Here is a 21,652-nt window from a genome sequence, read left to right as displayed (position 1 = left end):
CTCGCTCTGTGGTACCACACAGAATCACTGACCGTGTCTATTCTCTTTGCATATTTTTGTATAACTGAAAATTATAACTGAGCGTTGGTAGGTGACAGACTCCAGTGTGTCATCCCTGTATATTAGGGCTGCACTGAATACACTATGAAGCGTATACGATTCGTATCACGAATATAGGGTAACGAATACGAATATTAATTCACGAATACAATAACAAGTCTGATGTAGCAGCTGAAATATTATTTGTATTATTTGTTATATTAAGTGAAACATTGACAACATAAAGTATTTGACATGGTTTGTTAATGATTAATATATTATACATTTATATACTGCACTTATCCAGGTACTAGTATCTGCTCAAATGCTACAATGACCAGTGACCACAATACTGTCAAACTTAATATTATAAGAGTGTTGTGTTTGATGAAATCTATGCATATAATATGTTCTTGTGATATCTTTAGGTACAGGGTATGTAAATATGCAGATGCTTGCATATTCAAAATATTCAATTCATGAATGGATACGGTTTAATTCACTGAATACGCGAGTGAATCGTAACAGCCCTACTGTATATAGATATAACAGAATTGTACATGAACACATGCAGGGTGTGATGTTGTATACAGTGACTGATGTTGTTGTGTTATGTTCCAGGTTGAAGGTAGAGATGAGGAAATAGAGAGGATGAGCAGGATGTTAGACGGCGGCCGCCCGGCCGATGTGGTGGCACTCGAGACGCGCAACCGCGCCAACGAGCGGATGATCTCACACCTTAACATACAGGTGAGTCACACCCTCTCCCATACCCAACACTCTGGAGATTCTATAGGGTAGCATAAAAGCAGCAATGAGAATTTCAGTTCAAGCAGATGGTTATGATTTAAATGTTGTCATTTTTGTCACAATACTTCAAGCTAGAGAATAGGTTCCAGGTGGTACTAACTGCAGCCACACACCTCGTAGTATTTGCCTGTTTCCTCTGTCCACGTGCTACCCCTGTTACTACACTTCTACCCTTCAAACCAGGTGATGCTTTGACTATTGACTTGCTTTATCCTTGCTGCATTGAACAAATCTACAACTTCATATTTACACTCTAGACGTTCTGGTCGGTCTCTGTACCCTCATAGGGGTTGGGGACCCGTGAAGATTCCGGGGTAGAATAGGTCTTCAGCAACCCATGCTTGCCGTAAAAGGTGACTCTGCTTGTCGTAAAAGGCGACTAATGGGATCTGGTGGTCAGGCTCGCTGACTTGGTTGATGCATGTCATCGATTCCAATTGCATGGATCGATGCTCATGATATTAATCACTGGATTGTCTGGTCCAGGCTCGATTATTTACAGACCGCCGTCATATAGCTGGAATATTGCTGAGTGCAGCGTTAAACAACAAACAAACAAACAAACATAGGGTTTGGGGTAGCCTAGTGGAGACACAAAAGAGTTGTGTTTGATTCTCTCCATGTTTGAATGCCAGCTTTGATGGCCCCTCGCTGGAACATTACTGATAGTGTTATACAACTCATTAACTCACTCACCTCTCCCGTGGTCTAGTTGATATGGAGCGTCTGCCTGGAAAGCTGAAGGTCGGTGGTTGATCCGTAGCCGTGGCATGCCAAAAGATGCTACTACATGGTACTTGTTGTTACCCTGCCTGGAGCTCAGCATTAAGGGGCTAAAACACGGACTTGTTGGCTTGGAGTCAGTATATTGTGAACTGCGGCCCAACAGAAACTTGACGTATACATTAGCTAGCTGCGAATTTGTTCATTTTGTTTCAAAGAATTAAGATAAAGCATTCTAAGATCAGTTGGCTCCAGTTTAGTGAAGTCAAGTTATTTTCTGTGTGTCACGGAAACTACAGTGTATGTTAACAACTGAGAGTCCTTGTTGCCTTTGTAGGTGGACTTCATGAGTAATAAGAACCGTGAGCTTGAAAGAAAGCTCCATGACTCCAACTACAAGATCACAGATGCAGACTCTAAGCTGATGAAACGGCAGTCCCAGATCCGCGACTTGGAGGCGGAGCTTCACGATGTTGACCGCATTGCCAAACGCATTCAAGGGGACAAGGAGAAGGTTGTCAAGACGGCCGACAGGGAGATGTTCGAGGCGAAGGTAATCATTGTGATATGCACTGGGGCTTGCTTGACACTCCTTAGGGCCAAGACTTGTTATAATATGTTAAACAAAGTATGGGAAATATGATGGCCATAGTCAGTGTTTGAAATAAGCACCTGCCCGAAACTCGTGTCGGGGCTCATGGTTTCAAATTTGAATGTGTCCCTGCAGTAAATTTATGTGTTGATTTTTATTTAAATGAGGGACCTTACTGTTCAGTCGGGACCTGCAGCTTCTGTGGGTCCTGATGGCAGACTGGCAATGTAGTTTCTTTCAAACATTGGCCATAGTGCTGAGATTGCTCTGTGGATTTTGAAGAATCTTTATGAATCAAAGAAAGAGTGAAAAATCAACTACATGAATGGAACAATGTTAGCTCTTTCAATATCGACCAGAGGATAGATGATTTGGCTGGTGGCATCGTGCACGATGGCGAGGATTGTTGCTCATTCTTTCATTCACTGGTTTGTCTGCTCTAGGCACAGGCCTTGGATGTAGTTGGAATATTGCTGTCAGTGGCGCTACACAACATTCACTCACTCACTCTACAAGCTTTCAGTGTTTTTATATTGCAGTCATTTTATGAAACATGTTTGTCATTGTCAATCAGCAGTTTACTTTTCATCTCTTTCTTGTGTAAATAAATCTAGCTGTTCAATAGTTCTAGTTCCTTTGTTCTGACTTATGTATAGTTTTCTTATGTATAGTACTATTTTATAGGAACTAATTTCTAGCCAGTCTGATAGTTTGTTATTGATTTGTGATGTAGATTTGTTGTACTGTATTGCTTTGTGATTCTATCATGAGATCCGAGGTGGCATAGTAGTCGAGATACTGCATGTGGCTGGGCAGTGTCACTTTTCAACTACTGTCCTAACCATACCCATGCTTGCGGGATTGACCACAGTCACGTGTAACTGTAGGCTTTCATCCAATATCAAGCTGTCACGCCGTGATAGAACGGAAATCCTGTTCTTAGCAGCCTTAAACTGCAACTCTCACTCATAACATACAACTTTCTTCTTTTTGATCACACTTTGCTGTTTTGTAGTAATATGAAGCCCATGTTAGATCAGCGTCACGTGGCTGAGATATTCCCGAGACAACTCTGACGTGTAACCCCTCCCTCACTGTAGTGTAGTGCTTGTATAGTAGTCCTCACTCACACACTCTGTCCCCCCACAGGAGGAGTTGGAGAAGTCGCGCTTCGAGCTGGAGGGACTCGACATGACCGTCGCCCAGTACAAGGCTGTAGGTGTACCCACTGTCTGTAGCCTGCCTGTTCATAGTGTACTGTAGAGAATGTGGATAGCCATACTTATCTAACACGGGAGAAAATTAAATATAGTAAACTACGGTTATAACGAACACGCTTATAACGAACTGACCGATATAACAAACTTACTTGTTAGCCCCGGCCATGTGTTGCATATATGCTGTATATATGCTGTATATATGCTTATAACGAACTACGGTTATTACGAACTAAAATGGGTGGTCCCTTTTAGTTCGTTATAACCGTAGTTTACTGTATTCAGGAAATTACTTTCTGAAAGTTTTCTAAAATTTTATTTGAATTTCTAATAACTTGATATATTCTTGCATAGAATTCTGATGAAATTAATAATGATACTTTGTTGAAATAGACCATCATCAATTCGGAGAAGACCCGTGAAGATTCGGGGTAGAATAGGTCTTAAGCAACCCATGCTTGCCGTAAAAGGCGACTATGCTTGTCGTAAGAGGCAACAAACGGGATCAGGTGGTCAGGCTTACTGACTTGGTTGATGCATGTCCTCGTATCCAAATTATGTGGATCGATGCACATGATGTCAATCACTGGATTGTCTGGTCCAGCCTCGATTATTTACAGACCGCCATCTTATAGCTGTAATATTGCTGAGTGTGGCGTTAAACAAAAACAAAAACAAAAAACAACTAGGAAAAAATATAAATGGTCAGGAATTGCTAATATCCGAAAGGCCTGATATGAATGTCCAATAACGTGTTACATTCTTATAAAGTGTTGTGTAGAATGAATGAATTAAATTATTATAATAAATAATAGGATGTTGATGTAGAATAGGACAAAAAGATGAGTTCAGTGTCAAATTACCAGTCGCATTATTGCATATTGTTGTGCAGAATAGATAGTATTTATGAAAATAGTTATACGATATGGTTCTTGAATTGGTGAACAAGTTCAGGAAATGTTACCTGCTAAAATGTCAGATAACTCTTTGCATCTGTTTAGATTCCTAATCAAATAAAAGGAAATTTGACTAGTAGCATTCTAAAGGTTGTTGTAATTATGTACAGAAAAGAAATAAGAGGTTTGATTCATAATATTTAAATCTTGTCCAGACTTGTTTATGTACAGACGGCTGTCATATAGCTGGAATATTTCTGAACACATCGTTAAACAACAAACAAACAAACAAGCATAATATTTAAATCGCTTATTAAGTCTGACAGACAATTGTAACTTTCAGGTTTTCTTTGTAAATGTCTGAATGAAATAGAAAATAATGTTAATCTGTCAGGATGAAGTTGAAACGTTTTTGGATGTTCATAAAATGTTTTAGTGATTTGGAAGATGTGTTATTTGTTCATCAAACTATGATCATGTAATGAGAACTACCGGGTACTAGTATTCATGGGAATTCATTAAAACAGTAGCAAGATGTTCATATGGAGTACGCAAATACGTAAAACTTAGATAGTCTAATACGCCATTATGAGGACTGTGTGTTTGTTGTTGTGATTGCACTGTGGACTGTCAAATGGAGTACGCAAATACGTAAAACTCAGATAGTCTAATACTCCAGTATGAGGACTGTGTGTTTGTTGTTGTGATTGCACTGTGGACTGTTGTAGTGTGTAATAAGTATAGCATTACTCTGATTTCCTCGTAATTCGTAATTGTTGTGTCATGTGACCATCCCACTGTTTCTCCTTTTATGTAATCGCAAATCTAGGCACTAGTTAAAGTCACCTTGCTTTTGAGAATCTGCTTGGATATTTGCAAACAATTCTTTAAAAGAGCTTGTGTTAGATTTTTAATTCATTAACTAGATGAGATAGTTTAGTGAAATGCTTTTTCTGGAAATGATTTTATCAGAAGAAAATAGTATGAATTTTCCCTTTGGCGTCTAGGAAACAAAGCGTATGTCGAAGGAACTTTCCGAAATGAAAATGAGGTTCTCTTCCAAGGAGAATGAGAACATTCGTCTGGAAGGTCTGCTTGATCGCATCGAGGAGGAGAAACGACGTCTCAGTCAGCGCTGCAACAAGATGACCGCCAACGGTGAGAACCAGACCGGTTGAGATAGTTGTGTTCTCATAATTACCAAGACTGCTCACACAGCAATAGCCAGTTGTTTCTCCAAACATAGGCATAAAAACCTGAACTCCATTAAAGTTTATTTCGAGATTGTTTCACAAGTAAAATAAACTTTTACATTAATGGGCAAAACAAGATGCCTATGAGAGCTTTTGAATCCTTCCTTCCCTTTCAAGTAAATATAATTCATATGTAGCATCTAAAGTATGAGCCATTTTTTATGTTTTGTTTCACTGGCCTGTCCCTTCTGAAAAGCAACTGGAAAAGAAAGAAATTAAACATAAGAAGAATTATTTTTATTGTACCTCCTGCTAGTAATTTAGACCCTTTTATACAATATGATATGTTGTATATAAATTCCATGTCTCCTTCACTATCACAGCCTCCTTGGTCTAGTGGTAGAGCGGAAGGTCCGGGGTTTGATCCCCGGCCGCGTCATACCAAAAGACGTTAAAAGATGGTATTTGCACGTCGCTATATAAGTGCAATAATCTTGGACGCGACGTTCAACCAAATTTCACCTCACCTCACCTCACCTCACCTCACCTCACCTCACCTCACCTCACCTCACCTCACCTTCACTATCAGTGATTCAAGAAGTTAGCTGAAGTATTAACTCCACAGCAGAAAGACTTTCATATAAACAAATAAATGACTGACATAGCTTTATGTTTTTATTTTTATTTTGACCAACCGTGTGTGGAAAAGCTGGAATAAATCTGTAAAACATAAAATTAAAAAAGAGTGGCCTAATATGTAATGATAGCTTCTTACATGCACCAGTCAAATTAAGATTCAACCCTTCTTGCATCGGACTGCAACAGTGAACATTAATACGCTAACACTGACAACACAGTCAGCTGATGTTTTAAGCAAACATAAACACAAGGAATAATGATGTGTATCCTACAACAGAGGTGTCAGTTGTGTCACTGTGTATGTGTCACGCTGTTTAAACTGGTGAAGTTTATGTGATCAAGTCAATCCCTTATAGGAGTACCAAAGTTTTATAATATCTTGTCCATTAAATAGGATCCTGTTATTTTGTGACACAGAGAAGGAGTTAGTTCTGGAGATTGAGCGTCTGAAGCGAAAGAATGGCCCCGTGAAGAAAGGCAAGATCCCCAGCAAGTTAGATGCATTCATCCGTAGTGTGGAGGAGGAGAGAGATTACTACCGGGAGCAGGCTGAGTCGCTGCAGCGTCTCCTCCGTGGCGACCCTCCCCGCGCCCGCAGCCCCATCCGGTCACGCCCCTCATCCCGCGCTGGCAGCCCTGTCAGGGAGGCCACACCCTCAAGGTCCGATAAGAAGGTAACTATGGCCCTTCTCTGAATTGCTGACTTTTTCTCTGTGGGTGTTGTGTGTGTCTCTGTCTGTGAGTGTGTGAATTGTTTTTATCCTGGCTGTCTGTGTGTCTGTGAGTGTGTGTGTCTGTGTCCGTGACTACGTATGTCTGTGAGTGTGTCTGTGTTTTTATCCCAGCTGTCTGAGTCTGTGACTCTGTGTGTGTCTGTGGTGCTACCCGGCTAACTGTGTGTGTGTGTCTGTGTTTCTATCCCGGCTGTCTGTGTGTCTGTGTCTGTATTGCTGTCACAGTTGTCTGTGTGTCTGTGTCTGTATTGCTGTCACAGCTGTCTGTGTGTCTGTGTCTGTGAGTGTCAGAATTGTTTCTATCCCGGCTGTCTGTGTCTTTGAGAGTGTGAATTGTTCCTATCCTGTCTATCTGACTGTAACTGTGTGTCTGTGTTGTACAGAGCATCGTCCAGTACGAGACCATCATGCGGGTCCTGGAGGAGGAGAAGGACTACTACAAGAGGGAGTACGAGGCCCTCAAGCTCCTCAAGAGGTCAGCCACACCCATCAGGTCTTCGCCCACCAAGGGTATCATGGAGGAGGCGGAGATCAGTCGCCTGACAAGGGAGAGGGATGAGCTGAAGGGACTCCTCGACAAGTTTGAGAGGCACATGGCAGAGGTGGGACATAGCTAGACACTTGAATAGTTTTAGCATTTGAATTTGAGGAACGAATGTCTAAAGAAACAGTGAAATGAATTGGCCATTTATCATGTTTATAATCATGTTAGACTTTATAAATGCTGAGAATGTATGAGAAATGTAAGTGGTATCAGACATCTCAGATTTGTTGTAAGCTGTTTGATTGTTGTTTAATGCTGCACTCGGCAATACTCCAGCTAGATGACGGCGGTCTGCAAATAATCAAGTCTGGACCAGACAATCCAGTGATTGACATCATGAGCATCGATCTATGCAATTGGGATACATTGACATACATCGATCAAGGCATCAAGCCTGAAAAAACGATCCCGTTAGTCGCCTGTTATGAAAGCATGGGTTGCTGAAGATCTATTCTCTACCAGGATCTTCATGGATCTGTTGTATACTGCATCAAACATGGTTACTTGATTTGCCTATGGGGTAGCCTTGTGGTTTTCCCTGTGATGCCGGATGCCAGTTACTGCAGGGCTACAATATGTGATGCCCATATTTGGTTCCCTCCTTGTGATGTCTGGACTTCATTTTTCACAAAACCTCTTGATTAGTTTTGAAAAAGCAGCAATGTTATATTTGTTGACAGATCCAGGCCAACGTGAAGGTGCTGACCTCCGAGCGTGACAAGCTGAACAGCATGTACGAGGAGACACGCGATGAGCTGATGCGACTCAGGAGGGAGCTGGTCATCTCTCCCAAGTCCCCCAAACCCTCTCTTGCAGCTCAGGCCCTCCTCCGACGGGCGGAGAATGAGCGGGACGACGTCATCGCCGACCTCCGCCGCCTCACCACGGAACGAGACAGTCTACGAGAACGCCTCAAGGTAATCAAGAACTGTAGTAACCTTGAGTTGCCTTTCCTTTCTACACTACTCGACCTGCATCACTTTCCTTCCATGTTGAGCCGACCGAAAAATAGCATATTTATGACAGTTATTGTTGATCGTTGACATAGAAAAGTTAAAAAATAGATTGAATTTGAAACGTTTGACATTTAAGACAATGTTTGATTATCATCAAGTATCAATGATTTCTAGCCTAATGATTATTTCAATAACCTTTCTTATTAATGGAGAAAATATTCCTAGGAATAACAGTGGAAAATTGTGTAAATGGTTTTCTCTCTTTGTACAACAGATCGCTACCGAGACATCTCTCTCTGACCGAGCTCGCCTGGAGCAGAGGGTGGAGGACTTAGAAAATACACTACATACAGTAAGTACAACACAGATCTGTTTGAAACTATACTACAGTTCAAAGAGGGGCGGTCGGGTAGCCTTGAGGTTAAAGTGTTAGCTCGTCATGATGAGGACCCGGGTTCTATTCCCGACATGGGTACAATGTGTGAAGCCCATTTCTGGTGTCACCCACCGTGATATTGCTGTAATATTGCTGAAAGCGGCGTAAAACCAAACTCACTCACTCACTCACTCACTCACTCACTCACTCACTCACTCACTCACTCACTCACTCACTCACTCACTCACTCACTCACTCACTCACTCACTCACTCACTCACTACAGTTCAAAGTGGTAACCAGTTTTGATAATTTCTAGATACATCTAGATTGTGATCGCACAGAGTTTGCAAATGATCTTATTGGGTAAATTGAATGCCTCATATATTCAAGCTGTATCAATGTTCCTGTCACTGAAGCTGTGGATCACTGACCTTCTTCTGTTTGTAACAGTGGAAGTTATGTTACATCACTGACCTCTTCTGTTTGTGTAGGTGGAAGCTGAGCGGAATGAATTCATAGTACGGGTGAATGTTCTCAAGGACGAAATCAAAACTCTAGAGGAACAGATCAAGGACATGGCCTTCAGGCTGACAGAGGTCACAGACGATGCTTCCAAGGTCAGGTCGACCGCCAGCCAGATGAAGTAAGTACCCCACTCTGTGCCGTGCTTTACCCCTGACACAACAGCACCTGTCATTCAATGACTCCAGTATCAGGGAGGAGGATGCTCTGATGATGTAAAAAACCGTAAAATATGATTAGGCTCTTTATAATTCAAGGACACAGTTAGGAATGTTAAATAGCTGACATCAAATTCTGCTAATTTTTCATATTTTCATGGAGGTGGTTGGGTAGCCTTGTGGTTAAAGCGTTCGCTCGTCACGCCGAGGCCCCGGTTCGATTCCCGACATGGGTACAATGTGTGAAGCCCATTTGTGGTATCCCCCGCCGTGATATTGCTGGAATATTGCTAAAAGCGGCGTAAAACCATACTCACTCACTCACTCACTCACTCACTCACTCACTCACTCACTCACTCACTCATATTTTTATGTCAGTTATTCTCTAACCTTTGAAAAAGAAATGGAGCAGTAGTTTCAGGGAGTCAAATTTAGGTTCATTTTGTGTTCATCTGATGACCGACTGAAAGTATGTCTGTATGTACTATGATGTGTGGCAGAATGTTGGCGGAGGAGTCGGAGAAATCTCTGGAGGAGACCCAGAGACGTCTGTCTCGCCGCGAGGGAGAACTGCAATCTCAGGAGGAAAGATCAGTAACTCTTGAGGAGCGGCTGGCCGAGTTGTCCAGAGCTCTGCAAATTGCCCGAGACGACGGCAATCAGCTCCGCAACACCATTAATGCCATGGACCGTGAGAAGGACTCCCTACAGCTCACTGTTGATGAGAAAACGGAGAAGCAAGCACAGCTCAATAATGAACTCCATGACAGGGTAAGTGTGCTATAAGGAAAAATTTTAAACTGCAGCACGGGTGGTGGGGTAGGCTATTTGCTCGTCACTCCGAAGCCTGGGTTCGATTCCCCGCATGGTTATAGTGTGTGAAGCTATTTCTGGTGTCCCCTGCCATGATATTGCTAGAATAGTGCAAAATGTGGTGTAAAACCATACTCACTCACTCACTCACTCACTAAACTGCAGTATTTCAGACAGCTATTTGTGGTAATTAGCTCTCTGAATACTGCAATATATTGGATAATCATTTGAATATAGCTAATTAAATGATCATCAAAATAAAATAGAATGCAATTATGCCCAGATTTGGGTAATATTTCTGTGTCTATTTTTTAATGGTAGAAACCTGTGTAAATATAAATATGGTTTGTTTTATTCATGCTTATTTGACGTTTGTGTTGCAGGAGAGGTTTATCAGTGACCTCAAGATTCGGGTGTCGGAGCTCGAGGCTCAACTTGGGTGAGTTTACTGGAATAGTGTTGTGCCTCTGATATCAATATCTAGTATTGTCACAGTATCTGTTCCCTTGTGATGTGCTGTTGTTTTCCTTAGGACCATATTGCATATGTGTGATATAGGTTCATGTTGGTGACTATATGCAGTAATTTATCAGATATGTTTCCACAAAGCTATATTCTCCTAACTTTTTGAGTTGTCATCAGTTTGGTTGACGATACTGTCTTTCCCCCTTAACCATGCCTTAAGCTTTAGATCTGCACTATGTAGACACTACTGCTACCAGTGTTGAGCTATTCCTTCTCTCCCCCCCCTCTTACCATGCCTTAAGCTTTTGATCTGCACCATGTAGGCACTCCTGCTACTAGTGTTGAGCTATTCCTTCTTCCCCCCTCTTACCATGCCTTAAGCTTTAGATCTGAAATATGTAGACACTACTGCTACCAGTGTTGAGCTATTCCTTCTTCCCCCCTCTTACCATGCCTTAAGCTTTTGATCTGCACCATGTAGGCACTCCTGCTACTAGTGTTGAGCTATTCCTTCTTCCCCCTCTTACCATGCCTTAAGCTTTAGATCTGAAATATGTAGACACTACTGCTACCAGTGTTGAGCTATTCCTTCTTCCCCCCCTCTTACCATGCCTTAAGCTTTAGATCTGCACCATGTAGGCACTCCTACTACAAGTGTTGAGCTATTCCTTCTTCTCTCCTCCAGACACGCCAATGAGAACCTGAACCTAAAGGACCGGGAGCTCAAGAGTATGAGACGTCAGCTGGAGTCCACTGGCGAGGATCTCACCGAGACCAGCCGCAACAAGGACATTGCCCTGAGAGAGAACAGGCGGCTCCAGGATGACCTCGCTGTCATGACCAAGGAGAATCAGGCAAGAACAGCTGTAGTGTCTTACAGTTATAATTGTCAGAATTGGATAATTCCTTATAACATCAATTGGGAAGTGTTAGTTTGTAACAGGAATAGTTAGATTCCAATGTAGATGTCCCCCATACATTACTGAGGTCCCATGCATTACTGAGGTCCCCATACATTACTGAGGTTCCCCCCATATTACATTTCTGGTGTCTCCCGCCGTGATATTGCTGGAATATTGCTAAAAGCTGCGTAAAACCATACTCACTCACTCACTCACTTTCATCTCTCTCCTCCCCCTCACACCCACTCCCACATTATCGAGGTCCTCCCACATTACCGAGGTCCCCCCTACATTACCGAGGTCCTCCAGCATTACCGAGGTCCCCCCTACTTTACCTAGGTCACCCCTACATTACCGAGGTCAACCCCACATTACCGAGGTCCCCCCTACATTACCGAGGTCCTCCCACATTACCGAGGTCACCCCAACTTTACCGAGGTCACCTCTACATTATCTAGGTCACCCCTACATTACCGAGGTCCTCCTACATTACCGAGGTCCCCCCTACTTTACCGAGGTCCTCCCACATTACCGAGGTCCCCCCTACATTACCGAGGTCACCCCCACATTACCGAGGTCCTCCCACATTACCGAGGTCCCCCCTACATTACCGAGGTCACCCCCACATTACCGAGGTCCTCCCACATTACCGAGGTCACCCCCACATTACCGAGGTCCTCCCACATTACCGAGGTCACCCCCACATTACCGAGGTCCTCCCACATTACCGAGGTCACCCTTACATTACAGAAGCTGAACCAGGAGCTGCAGGATGCCCTGGAAGAGCGTGAGCAGCTGAAGGTCCAGGTCCAGGCGTACATCATCGAGGTCAAGCGCACCGAGGATGTCCTCTCATCCAAGGTAGGACAAGTCACTCTGGGATATTGTTTCCTGTAATCTTGTGTTGCTTGCAGAGAAAAGACATCGATAACAATTCTAAACGAGTTCTTTATGTTTGAAAGTGACTACAGAGAATGATCCTAAGGGAAGAAGAGTTTGAGGAAGGTAGAGACAGTAATAGTTTCACAGCACGTATGGATCAGAAACAAATAATGGAACATTGAAAAAGAATTGAAACTGGCTTCAAGATGCTTCATATCCACAACAGAAAACTTGAAATGTGTCAATATTGCCAAATACATGCTGACTCACAGACTGTTTCACATACTGACTCGCATACTGACTTACGTAATGACTCACATGTTGACTCACATAATGACTTACGTAATGACTCACATAATGACTCACATACGGACTTATGTAATGATTCACATGCTGACTTACATAATGACTCACATGTTGACTCGCATAATGACTTACATAATGACTCGCATGTTGACTCACATGACTTACATAATGACTCCCATACTGACTCACATGACTTACGTAATGACTCATATGCTGACTCACATAATTCCTTGCATACTGACTTTTATACCGTATATCGCTGTGTATAAGGCGACCCCACGTATAAGACGACCCCCCTGTACACGCCTTCAAAATCAACCCAAAATCCTATACACCTTGTATAAGGCGACCTGGAATGAAGCACATCACAAGTGCGCACACAAACCTTATATATGCAATAAAAATATGTTTATCTTGCATTGTATTTTTCTACAATGATTGGTCGCGTGTGTAACTCCAGCACACTTCGCCATTTTGTGTTTACACGGTACAACACCAAATTGGTGCCCGTAAAATAAAATTCATTTGAATTGATTTCAACTTCACCGGTTATCACATGTTAGGTCACATGTGCAATATGCAAATGCTTACCGGTACTTCCTGCTCTCTACTCACGGATGTTGATTGTTTTACCGTGTCAGGTGGTTTGACAATCTGCATCGAGGCGAGGGTCATTTCAACTTTATTTGCAGAAATCATTAAACTTTATTCAAGGAAAAGAGATACAAATCATGTTTATGTATGGAAATAGTTATTGGAACAGTTATTTAGGACGAAATGCGAAGTTTTATTGTCAAATGCTGGGCTGGCTATCAGATGCCGGTTGACATTCACCAGTGGAAAAAAATGTGAGATCTTCGACTCCGTGTATAAGACGACCCCTCTTCTTAGCCCCCTCATTTTAGGTACGAAAAACTCGCCTTATACACAGCGATATACGGTAATGACTTGCATACTGACTTACGTAATGACTTGCTTACTGACTAACTCACTTACTCACTGTCGGACTGACTCACATACTGACTCCCACTGTTGTGTGTCCTCAGGAGCAGGAGCGGTCAGACATCCTGGAGCAGTACCGCCGACTGTCGATGGAGGCAGAGCAGTACCAGACCACCAGCCACCAGCTGGAGAGCGAGGGATCCAACCTGCGACTGGAGCTCATGACGAAGGACTCGGAGCTGCGGCGCTACCGCGACAAGACCGACAACTTGGAGAGGGAGGTGCAGGAGGTAGGACAGCACTTTACAGCATTTGAACTTTCATACTCTTCTTTTTCACCTGTGAAGATCTGGCTTAGACTAGGTCTTCAGCATCCTATGCTTGTCGTAAGAGGCGACTAACAGGATCGGAGGGTTGATGCATGTCATCATATCCCAAGGTGCGTAGATCGATGCTCATGATGTGGTCCAGACTTGATTATTTACAGACCGATGTCATAGAGTTGGAATATTGCTGAGTGTGGGGTTCAACAACAAATAAACAAATACTTCACCTCCAGTAGTAATAAGCTGGTTACAGTGATGTGATCATGCTAGACCCCTGGTTCCATTCACAGCATTTGTTCAGCGTGTGAAGGCTATCCTTGCAGTGACATGCCATGAATCCCCAAACCCCCCCCCCCAAAAAGGCTGCAGTACTGTGTCTATCCCAACGCAAAACCATTTCAGTTCCTCACTCACAAATGGCAGCAAGTTTTGTTTCGACTTTCTCACAACATTGCTCCCCTGTGGTGATTCTGGGTTAGAATTGGTCCCCAGAAATCTGTGCTTGTCATAGGGCGACTTGAAAGATGATGAAAAGATGTGGTGGTCAGACTCTGCGACTTGGTACATCTGATGTCATTGTGCCTGATGGTGGGAAGAGTTGCTGATAATATCAATCACCAGATTGTCTGGTCCAGATTTGATTATTTACGGGTTGATATATAGATGGAATATTGCTGAATGCTTTATTCACAACAGTGTTAGCAGTGCATCATGTCTTCACAGAACCAGTCAATGCAGAAAATATTGAACCATTTCTTAATTGTGTTTGGTGAACAGTTTACCATTTTTGTGACTCTGGAATGTGTTCAGCGAGGTATGAGTATTGTTTCTGTTTCCGCAGCATCTGTCAGCCCAGCAGTCGTACGAGATCCAGCTGTCGAACCTGACCCGGTCGGTGGCCACGCTGGAGGAGAGCCTGCGACAGACCGAGGAGGACAAGCAGAACCTGCTGGCCGACCTGACCGCTGTCCGCGAGATGTGCAGCCGCCTGGAGGGCGTCAAGGAGACCCTGCAGAGGCAGCTCACCTCTTCCTCCCTGGACAAGGAGCAGGTAGGCACAGGCTTGTACAGATACAGGGCAACACTGTGAACAGGTTGACAGTATGGAATAACTGGATTATGAAGTCATCATTCTCTGTATACATGTTCTCTGTATACATGTAGAGTAATTGGCTGGATAGTGGGCTTCCAGCTTAACACGGTCTAGACTACTGAGCAGGGTTCGATTAAAGAACCTGATTTGACCTGCACCAGAAAAAAACTAGTTGCACCAGACTAAAACAGGTTGCACCCTGGTCCCCTAAATGTATCAATGTTGAAACACAGATGCATAAACTCGTCTGAATAATTAAAATAACAGATCTACGATGACTTATATATCATGAAACTGACACAACACAGGGATAAGTGAGATAACTTAGAGACACTTAGATTGATGTTGTGTGGACAAGTAAGGGTTAGACAAACACAAATTTGATGTTTTGGGACATGCACTTTGTGCTTGTAGATATAAATATTAGGTTGCATTTTCAATAATAGGTCGCTAAGGTACATGTTTTATACAGCTAAATCGAGCTCTCTTGACTGTCTCATGACTGTCTCAACCATCTGATCCCGTACACCTCTCCTAGTTTACAGTCGTCATCCCTGCAGCTGACTGTTTCTTCACAATTACTCATCACTTCAGCATCCCTCCCTAGGGCAGATCTCTGTATTGATATTCTGGGTTGTTCAAAACTACCTTTGTTGAATGCTAAAACATCCTCCTGCCCAAGACTCACCCTCCGAGACATGCGACACCATACACACGTAGTAAGTAGAATGTGTGTTGGCTTCTACTCCTGACCTGCTTGTCTTTGTCTGTAGCTCGCGAGTGTCATCGAGGACCTGCGCCAGGAGGGCGACCTCCTGAAGGGCCAAGTGTCATCGGAGCGCACCACCGCCAAGAACCTGGAGAGTCTCCTGCAGAACAACCGAGAGAAGGAGTTCCAGTTCCAGCTCACCAGCCAGGAGAGGAACGCGGAAGTCCAGATGCTCAAGGACAGGCTGTCACTCAATGAGAGCAAAATGTGAGTGAAGTCATGTGTAGGCTTCAATACTGGCTCCCAGTATTGATATAAAGAGTATTGACCGAGGCCCTATCCCACAAAGCGGTCTAAGCGCTACGATTGTTGTGAGTCTAAGTTCAGGTATGGGAGTTACTTAGTACTACAATCGCTTTGTGGAGTGACTAAGTGAGTTTACACAGCTTTCAGCAATATCACGGCGGAGGACACCAGAAATGGACTTCACACATTGTACCCATGTCGGGAATCGAACCCAGGTCTTCAGTGTGACGAGCGAAAGCTCTAACCACAAGGCTACCCAACCGCCCGTCGCTTTTGTCCAACAGGGCCTAGGTAGAAAGTGAAAAGACTAGTGATTGTTTTTGTGATTTTATGGATATTATTGGATATTGTAAATACATTGATAAAGATAGATGACACATTATATGTAAAAATATGTTAATTGGAAAACTTGTTAAGCTTTACCTTTACAACTTTGCATTTAGAATTAAAACTTCATCACACCTTTTTGTCCCTCCCTTACTTTTCACTTGTTATTTCAATGTACTGATCAATCCTAATTTGCCTGCAGCCAAAGTCAGAGTCGTGAGATTGCGTCACTGCGGACCAGGAATGTGGAGCTGGAGGGAGACGTGGAGAGACTCCGCAGACAGCTGACAGGGGAGCGGTTCGAGAGGTAAGTCCTAGCTGGATCCAGGCTACCTGATGATCTCAGTGGATCAGCACGACCAACTGGTCATGTGTTCAGACAAAACATTCACCACAATTATGCTCAATGGTCCATATCATATTACCGTATTTCATCTTACAGAAGCCCCAGTGTCTATCAATTTCATGCAAGCCACTGACCCAGTGTCTCTTCTGTTTAATGCTGGCAGTGTCAACTCACTAACTTACCGAATCCCAAATTCTCTTCATGCAATGGGTACGAATCCCAAATTCTAGTCATACAATGGGTACATTTGCATTAAACGGTCATTATTAGTTAATAATGTATCACAGTATTAGAAACCCAGTATCTAATAGAGCTTAGTCAAGTTCGGTGACTTGATTGTATTTCATTCTGGTTAATTACAGGCCTCCATGTTGTAGCTGGTGTATTGCTGATAACACAACATGCAAACAAACACAATCCTAACTTGGTTGGTTGGTTTTGGTGTTTTACGCTGCACTCAGCAATATAACAGCTAGATGATGGCGGTCTGTAAATAATCGAGTCTGGACCAGACAATCCAGTGAATGATATCATGAGCATCGATCCATGCAATTGGGATCAATGACCTGCATCAATCAAGTCAGCGAGCCTGACCACCCGATCCCGTTAGTCGCCTCCTATGACAAGCATAGTTGCCATTTACGGGAAGCATAGGTTGCTGGAGACCTACCTATTCTAGCCCTGATCTCAATCCTAACTAACTGAACTGAATGATGTTGATCTGTATCCAGGGAGAGGGCCGTGCAGGAGATGAGGAGACATGGGCTCAACCCGCCAGTTATGATATCAGAGTATTCATCCTCACTCACTCGGGTGTCAAGGTCATATAGCCCGGGAAGGGCAAGGTCACGCTCAAGGTCAAGATCACCTAGTCCTAGCAGGTAGGTTTCGGTCACAAGGCATTTGTTCTGTCTGTCTGTCTGTCTGTCTGTGTGCGTGTTTGTCTGTACATGCATGCATGCGCAGTGCAAGGACAATGTTGCTTTTTGAGTATACAGTGCACATCCTACTGAAAGAAATATGGTTGTCATTTCTTTTTTGAAAACTGTTCTGATCTGTGAAGCCATAATCTGTTCGTGTTCCAGATATCGCAGTCCAGATACTTCCATGTTGAGCTCCTCCGGACGCCGTCGGTCGCCAGAACGTACAAGCTACATAGGACAGGATGACGATCTTCTGGACACTACACCAAAAAGCTACGGTCACGATGTCCTATAAACACTCCGACATCGGATCCTGATTTCCAGGGAATGTTTAAAATGACAGCAGGCACAGGATTACTCGGATACACAAATTGCGCCTAAATCTCTCTCCGTCAGACATTTGTCTGATAGGAAAGCTAAATCTCAGCCCTAGCTTGACATCTAAGTATTCCATTTATTGAAGTCTTTGTATTTGCCTTGTATCATACTGAACGGGTGATGCATTTCGTCAAAGATAAGATACTGATGACAATCCAGTCTACCACACCTCTTCCTAAGCCTTAAGATTATGATGGAAGTTGAGTTTAAATTCTGTGCCAGTCCCATGTGATCAAATATCGACATTGGACTTGCAGGGGAAGACCACTGCCAAACATTCCAACCTTCTGTAGCGAAGAGTCGACCAAGGGAAACAACTCATGGCCACATCCTGTCACTTGAGATATTATTTATTTAAGGAGCATTGTTAATATGTAGCCAAGGTTGACCCTGTATGTCATGGTTTGTCATCATGGATAATGGGAATTGCTATTCCAATGCAAACTGGACAAACGTCATCTGTGATAATAAAACAGCATTGAAGATTCAGTTAACTGCTGTGTCCCTTACAAGGTTAAATGTACATTTTAGACAAGGTTTTCATAGTCGAACGTATGCAGTGTACCACACTCAAGTTATACCTTGTCCAACATTTATATTTGCAAGGGACGTCATTTGCTTTAAGTTTTAGAGCTACAAAAGGTTATACTGTTGATTGTAGTAGGTCAAACGAAGGTATATAGTGTGTAACTCTCAGTATGTCTGTTGTATTTAAAAAGCTGGACTGTGATACGTGTTTCTCCTCGGAGCCAGACGTCGTGCAGGGCGATGTGTCTACATGAGTCTAGCATGTGGTGGCTGTAGGGCTATAATGTAGCTTGTCACTGCCACTTGATGGCTACCTATCCACTTCTCAACCACTGCCACAAAGCAATCTCAACTCCCTGCAACACCCAGGTCAACATGACATAGCAAGGGAAGGAAATAATGCACCAGGGCCCACTTGCACAAAGCGATCATAGCGCTACGACTACCGCAAGCCTATGCTAAAATATGGGAGTTACGATCATCTTAGTGCTAAGATCCTTTTGTGCAAGTGGGCCCAGGAGATAATTTATGAAGCTATGCCAAGAAAAGAACATTTCAAACACTTGCATTTTTCCAAAGATAATTTTATTTATTAACATCTTGAAGAAATTTTTGTCTCTTTATTAAACAATGTTGGTGTTTTTTTTATCCATGCTTCTTTTTTATGTTGATACACAAGTAACACAAGAAATGATCACAGCATGGACTTGCAACTGTTAAGATGGCTTTGTAGTGCAGTGGTTTAAAAACCTGGGCACAGTTGTTGCGATTCTGACTTCAACTTTTAAATACCCCATTATGAAAATTGACAGTTTTGCTGTACATAATTTGAATTTAGGTCCCTCTTGTTTATTATGAGTGCTATATTTATTCCTGCTTGTGTTGACACTTGTTGCAGCTGTGCCCTACTGGCTCTAGAAGCTGTACTTGTATAGTATTGAAAACCTCGGCATGAAATCCGTCCAATGGTCTCCTAGTTTTACATAGGTATTCCCTCCATCCAACTTTTATTTTTTGTGTTTTGTACCAGTATTGTAGATAGATGGATGTACTTTGTTTACATACTATAGTGACGAATATAACAAATAGATATTAATTTGAAATTTTAGATTTAGTATGAATGGAACTAGCAAGATGTCATCCTCATTTTGAAAAATCACTTTTTGTCTTCTGAAATTCCATATTTACAACTTGGAAACATCAGATTGATTTTATGTTCTTTTGCCCTGGTAATGAGGGAAGTTATCCATGGCCATTTTAGTCTTTGAACAAAGTATATTTTGACTAATTGTATATATTCTACATATATAAATATATAAATATATTATTTAATTGCTTTTACTTACATAATTCTGTAGTTTATGACTATTACTAACATCTAGGACCCCTCAAGGTGTGCAAGATAAACATAAAGTCACAGATCAACATGAAAATCATGAAATCTGGCGTGCAAAGGTTTTCCATGTAGTCCTATTTATTTCTATTTTGTTACATAGCCTAACATTGAAGCTGTCATAGATATTGTGTAGGATACTCCAAACTCTGATACATTCCAACCTCTCCGCTGTGCAGTGTGTGGAGCTCAACATTCCAGTAGGGGAGGCAACTGTTGTGTGGAGCTCAACATTCCAGTAGGGGAGACAACTGTTCATCCTCAGCTACTGTGGACGTAGTGAATCGTAGCTAATGTTTGTCAGATGAGACTGTGTGCTGAGCCCTGTGAACATCAGCGCTGGGTGGTCACCCCTGTATGTCAAGACTTTGTATTTTCAAACTGCCCTTAATGTTTAATTTTGCTGAAGTGACGTCCCCTCTTATCTACCAATAGAAACTTGTTGTCTTGGTTTCTGAAGAATTCATATAAGAACTGTGTAGTTAGTGAATTTGTGACCAAATGACTCGCAACAGATCATAGTTTATCATTTCTTAAGACTGAACGTCCTCCTACTTCGGTCTTTGCAATCCTGTCCCTCCTTCTGAAGACCCCCAGTGTGATGTTTCCATGGTGATACTAGCATTACCTCAACGAAGGATCGTCTTCCAGCAACACATGACTCCATTACCATACTGCCTTACGATGTCTGCAGATGTAGTAGATTCTGATCTGTCCACTCCTCAATAAAATATGTCCATAACCAAAGTTGGTCTGTCATTTCCTCAGCATACTCTTCAACTGTTTGTTTGTTTGCTTAACACCGCACTCAGCAATATTCCAGCTATATGACGGTGGTCTGTAAATAATCAAGTCTGGACCAGACAATCCAGTGATTGACCTCATGAGCATCGATCCACGCAATTGGGATACGATGACATGCATCAACCAAGTCACCCAGCCTGACCACCTGATCCCGTAAGTCACCTTTTACGACAAGCAGTCGCCTTTCACGGCAAGCATGGGTTGCTGAAGACCTTTTATTCCCTGCATCTTTACGGTTCTACTCTTCAGCTGAGACACTTGGATTGACAAACAAACAAACTGACAACTTCAAGGACCAAACAGCATCCTTATTCTTCCAGCTTATTATCCCCCGCCGCGCGAAAGCGCGAACCGGGGGATATAGTATTCACGACCGTCCGTACGTCCGTCCGTCCGTACGTACGTCCCACCTGTTTGTTGCCGCGATATCTCAAGAACTAAACACTGGATTGTCTTCATATTTGGAACTATGGTGTATATACAGACTCCGCAGACACCAGTCGGTTTTGGTGACCTTGATCCCATTTTCAAGGTCACAGCAGACAAATCTGCTTTTAGAGTTGGAAAACGGTGTTGCCGCGATATCTCAAGAACTAAACACTGGATTGTCTTCATATTTGGAACTATAGTGTATATACAGACTCCGCAGACACCAGTCGGTTTTGGTGACCTTGATCCCATTTTCAAGGTCACAGCAGGCAAATCTGCTTTTGGAGTTGGAAAACGGTGTTGCCGCGATATCTCAAGAACTAAACCTCTCGATTATCTTCATATTTGGAACTATGGTGTATATACAGACACCGCAGAC

The 21,652-nt window shown here is 42.8% G+C and overlaps 1 protein-coding gene across 6 annotated transcripts in view; it reads left to right on the top strand.

Annotated features, from left to right (window-relative positions):
- LOC124110478 (centrosomal protein of 135 kDa-like) overlaps window positions 1-20,787 on the top strand; it is a 46,455-nt gene extending 25,668 nt beyond the window's left edge. For 5 of the 6 annotated variants that reach the window (XM_046469859.2, XM_048387479.1, XM_046469862.2 and 2 more), the window contains 19 exons: window positions 661-789; window positions 1,910-2,125; window positions 3,314-3,379; window positions 5,285-5,435; window positions 6,527-6,783; window positions 7,227-7,445; window positions 8,068-8,304; window positions 8,618-8,695; window positions 9,213-9,364; window positions 9,902-10,172; window positions 10,598-10,653; window positions 11,365-11,533; window positions 12,332-12,442; window positions 13,816-14,001; window positions 14,879-15,088; window positions 15,904-16,106; window positions 16,675-16,779; window positions 17,550-17,699; window positions 17,904-20,787. In XM_046469859.2, coding sequence (XP_046325815.2) covers window positions 661-789; window positions 1,910-2,125; window positions 3,314-3,379; window positions 5,285-5,435; window positions 6,527-6,783; window positions 7,227-7,445; window positions 8,068-8,304; window positions 8,618-8,695; window positions 9,213-9,364; window positions 9,902-10,172; window positions 10,598-10,653; window positions 11,365-11,533; window positions 12,332-12,442; window positions 13,816-14,001; window positions 14,879-15,088; window positions 15,904-16,106; window positions 16,675-16,779; window positions 17,550-17,699; window positions 17,904-18,036 — 3,099 coding nt within the window. In that variant the 3' untranslated portion in view covers window positions 18,037-20,787. The remainder of the gene's footprint in view (window positions 1-660; window positions 790-1,909; window positions 2,126-3,313; window positions 3,380-5,284; window positions 5,436-6,526; window positions 6,784-7,226; window positions 7,446-8,067; window positions 8,305-8,617; window positions 8,696-9,212; window positions 9,365-9,901; window positions 10,173-10,597; window positions 10,654-11,364; window positions 11,534-12,331; window positions 12,443-13,815; window positions 14,002-14,878; window positions 15,089-15,903; window positions 16,107-16,674; window positions 16,780-17,549; window positions 17,700-17,903) is intronic. The other variant, XM_046469860.2, reaches the window with a different exon arrangement.
- Window positions 20,788-21,652: the final 865 nt, after the last annotated feature.

This window comes from Haliotis rufescens, unplaced genomic scaffold (genome assembly GCF_023055435.1).
Source record: "Haliotis rufescens isolate VD_foot unplaced genomic scaffold, xgHalRufe1.0.p SCAF_7, whole genome shotgun sequence".
NCBI classification, from domain to species: domain Eukaryota; kingdom Metazoa; phylum Mollusca; class Gastropoda; order Lepetellida; family Haliotidae; genus Haliotis; species Haliotis rufescens.
This window is presented reverse-complemented; position numbering and strand designations above follow the sequence as displayed.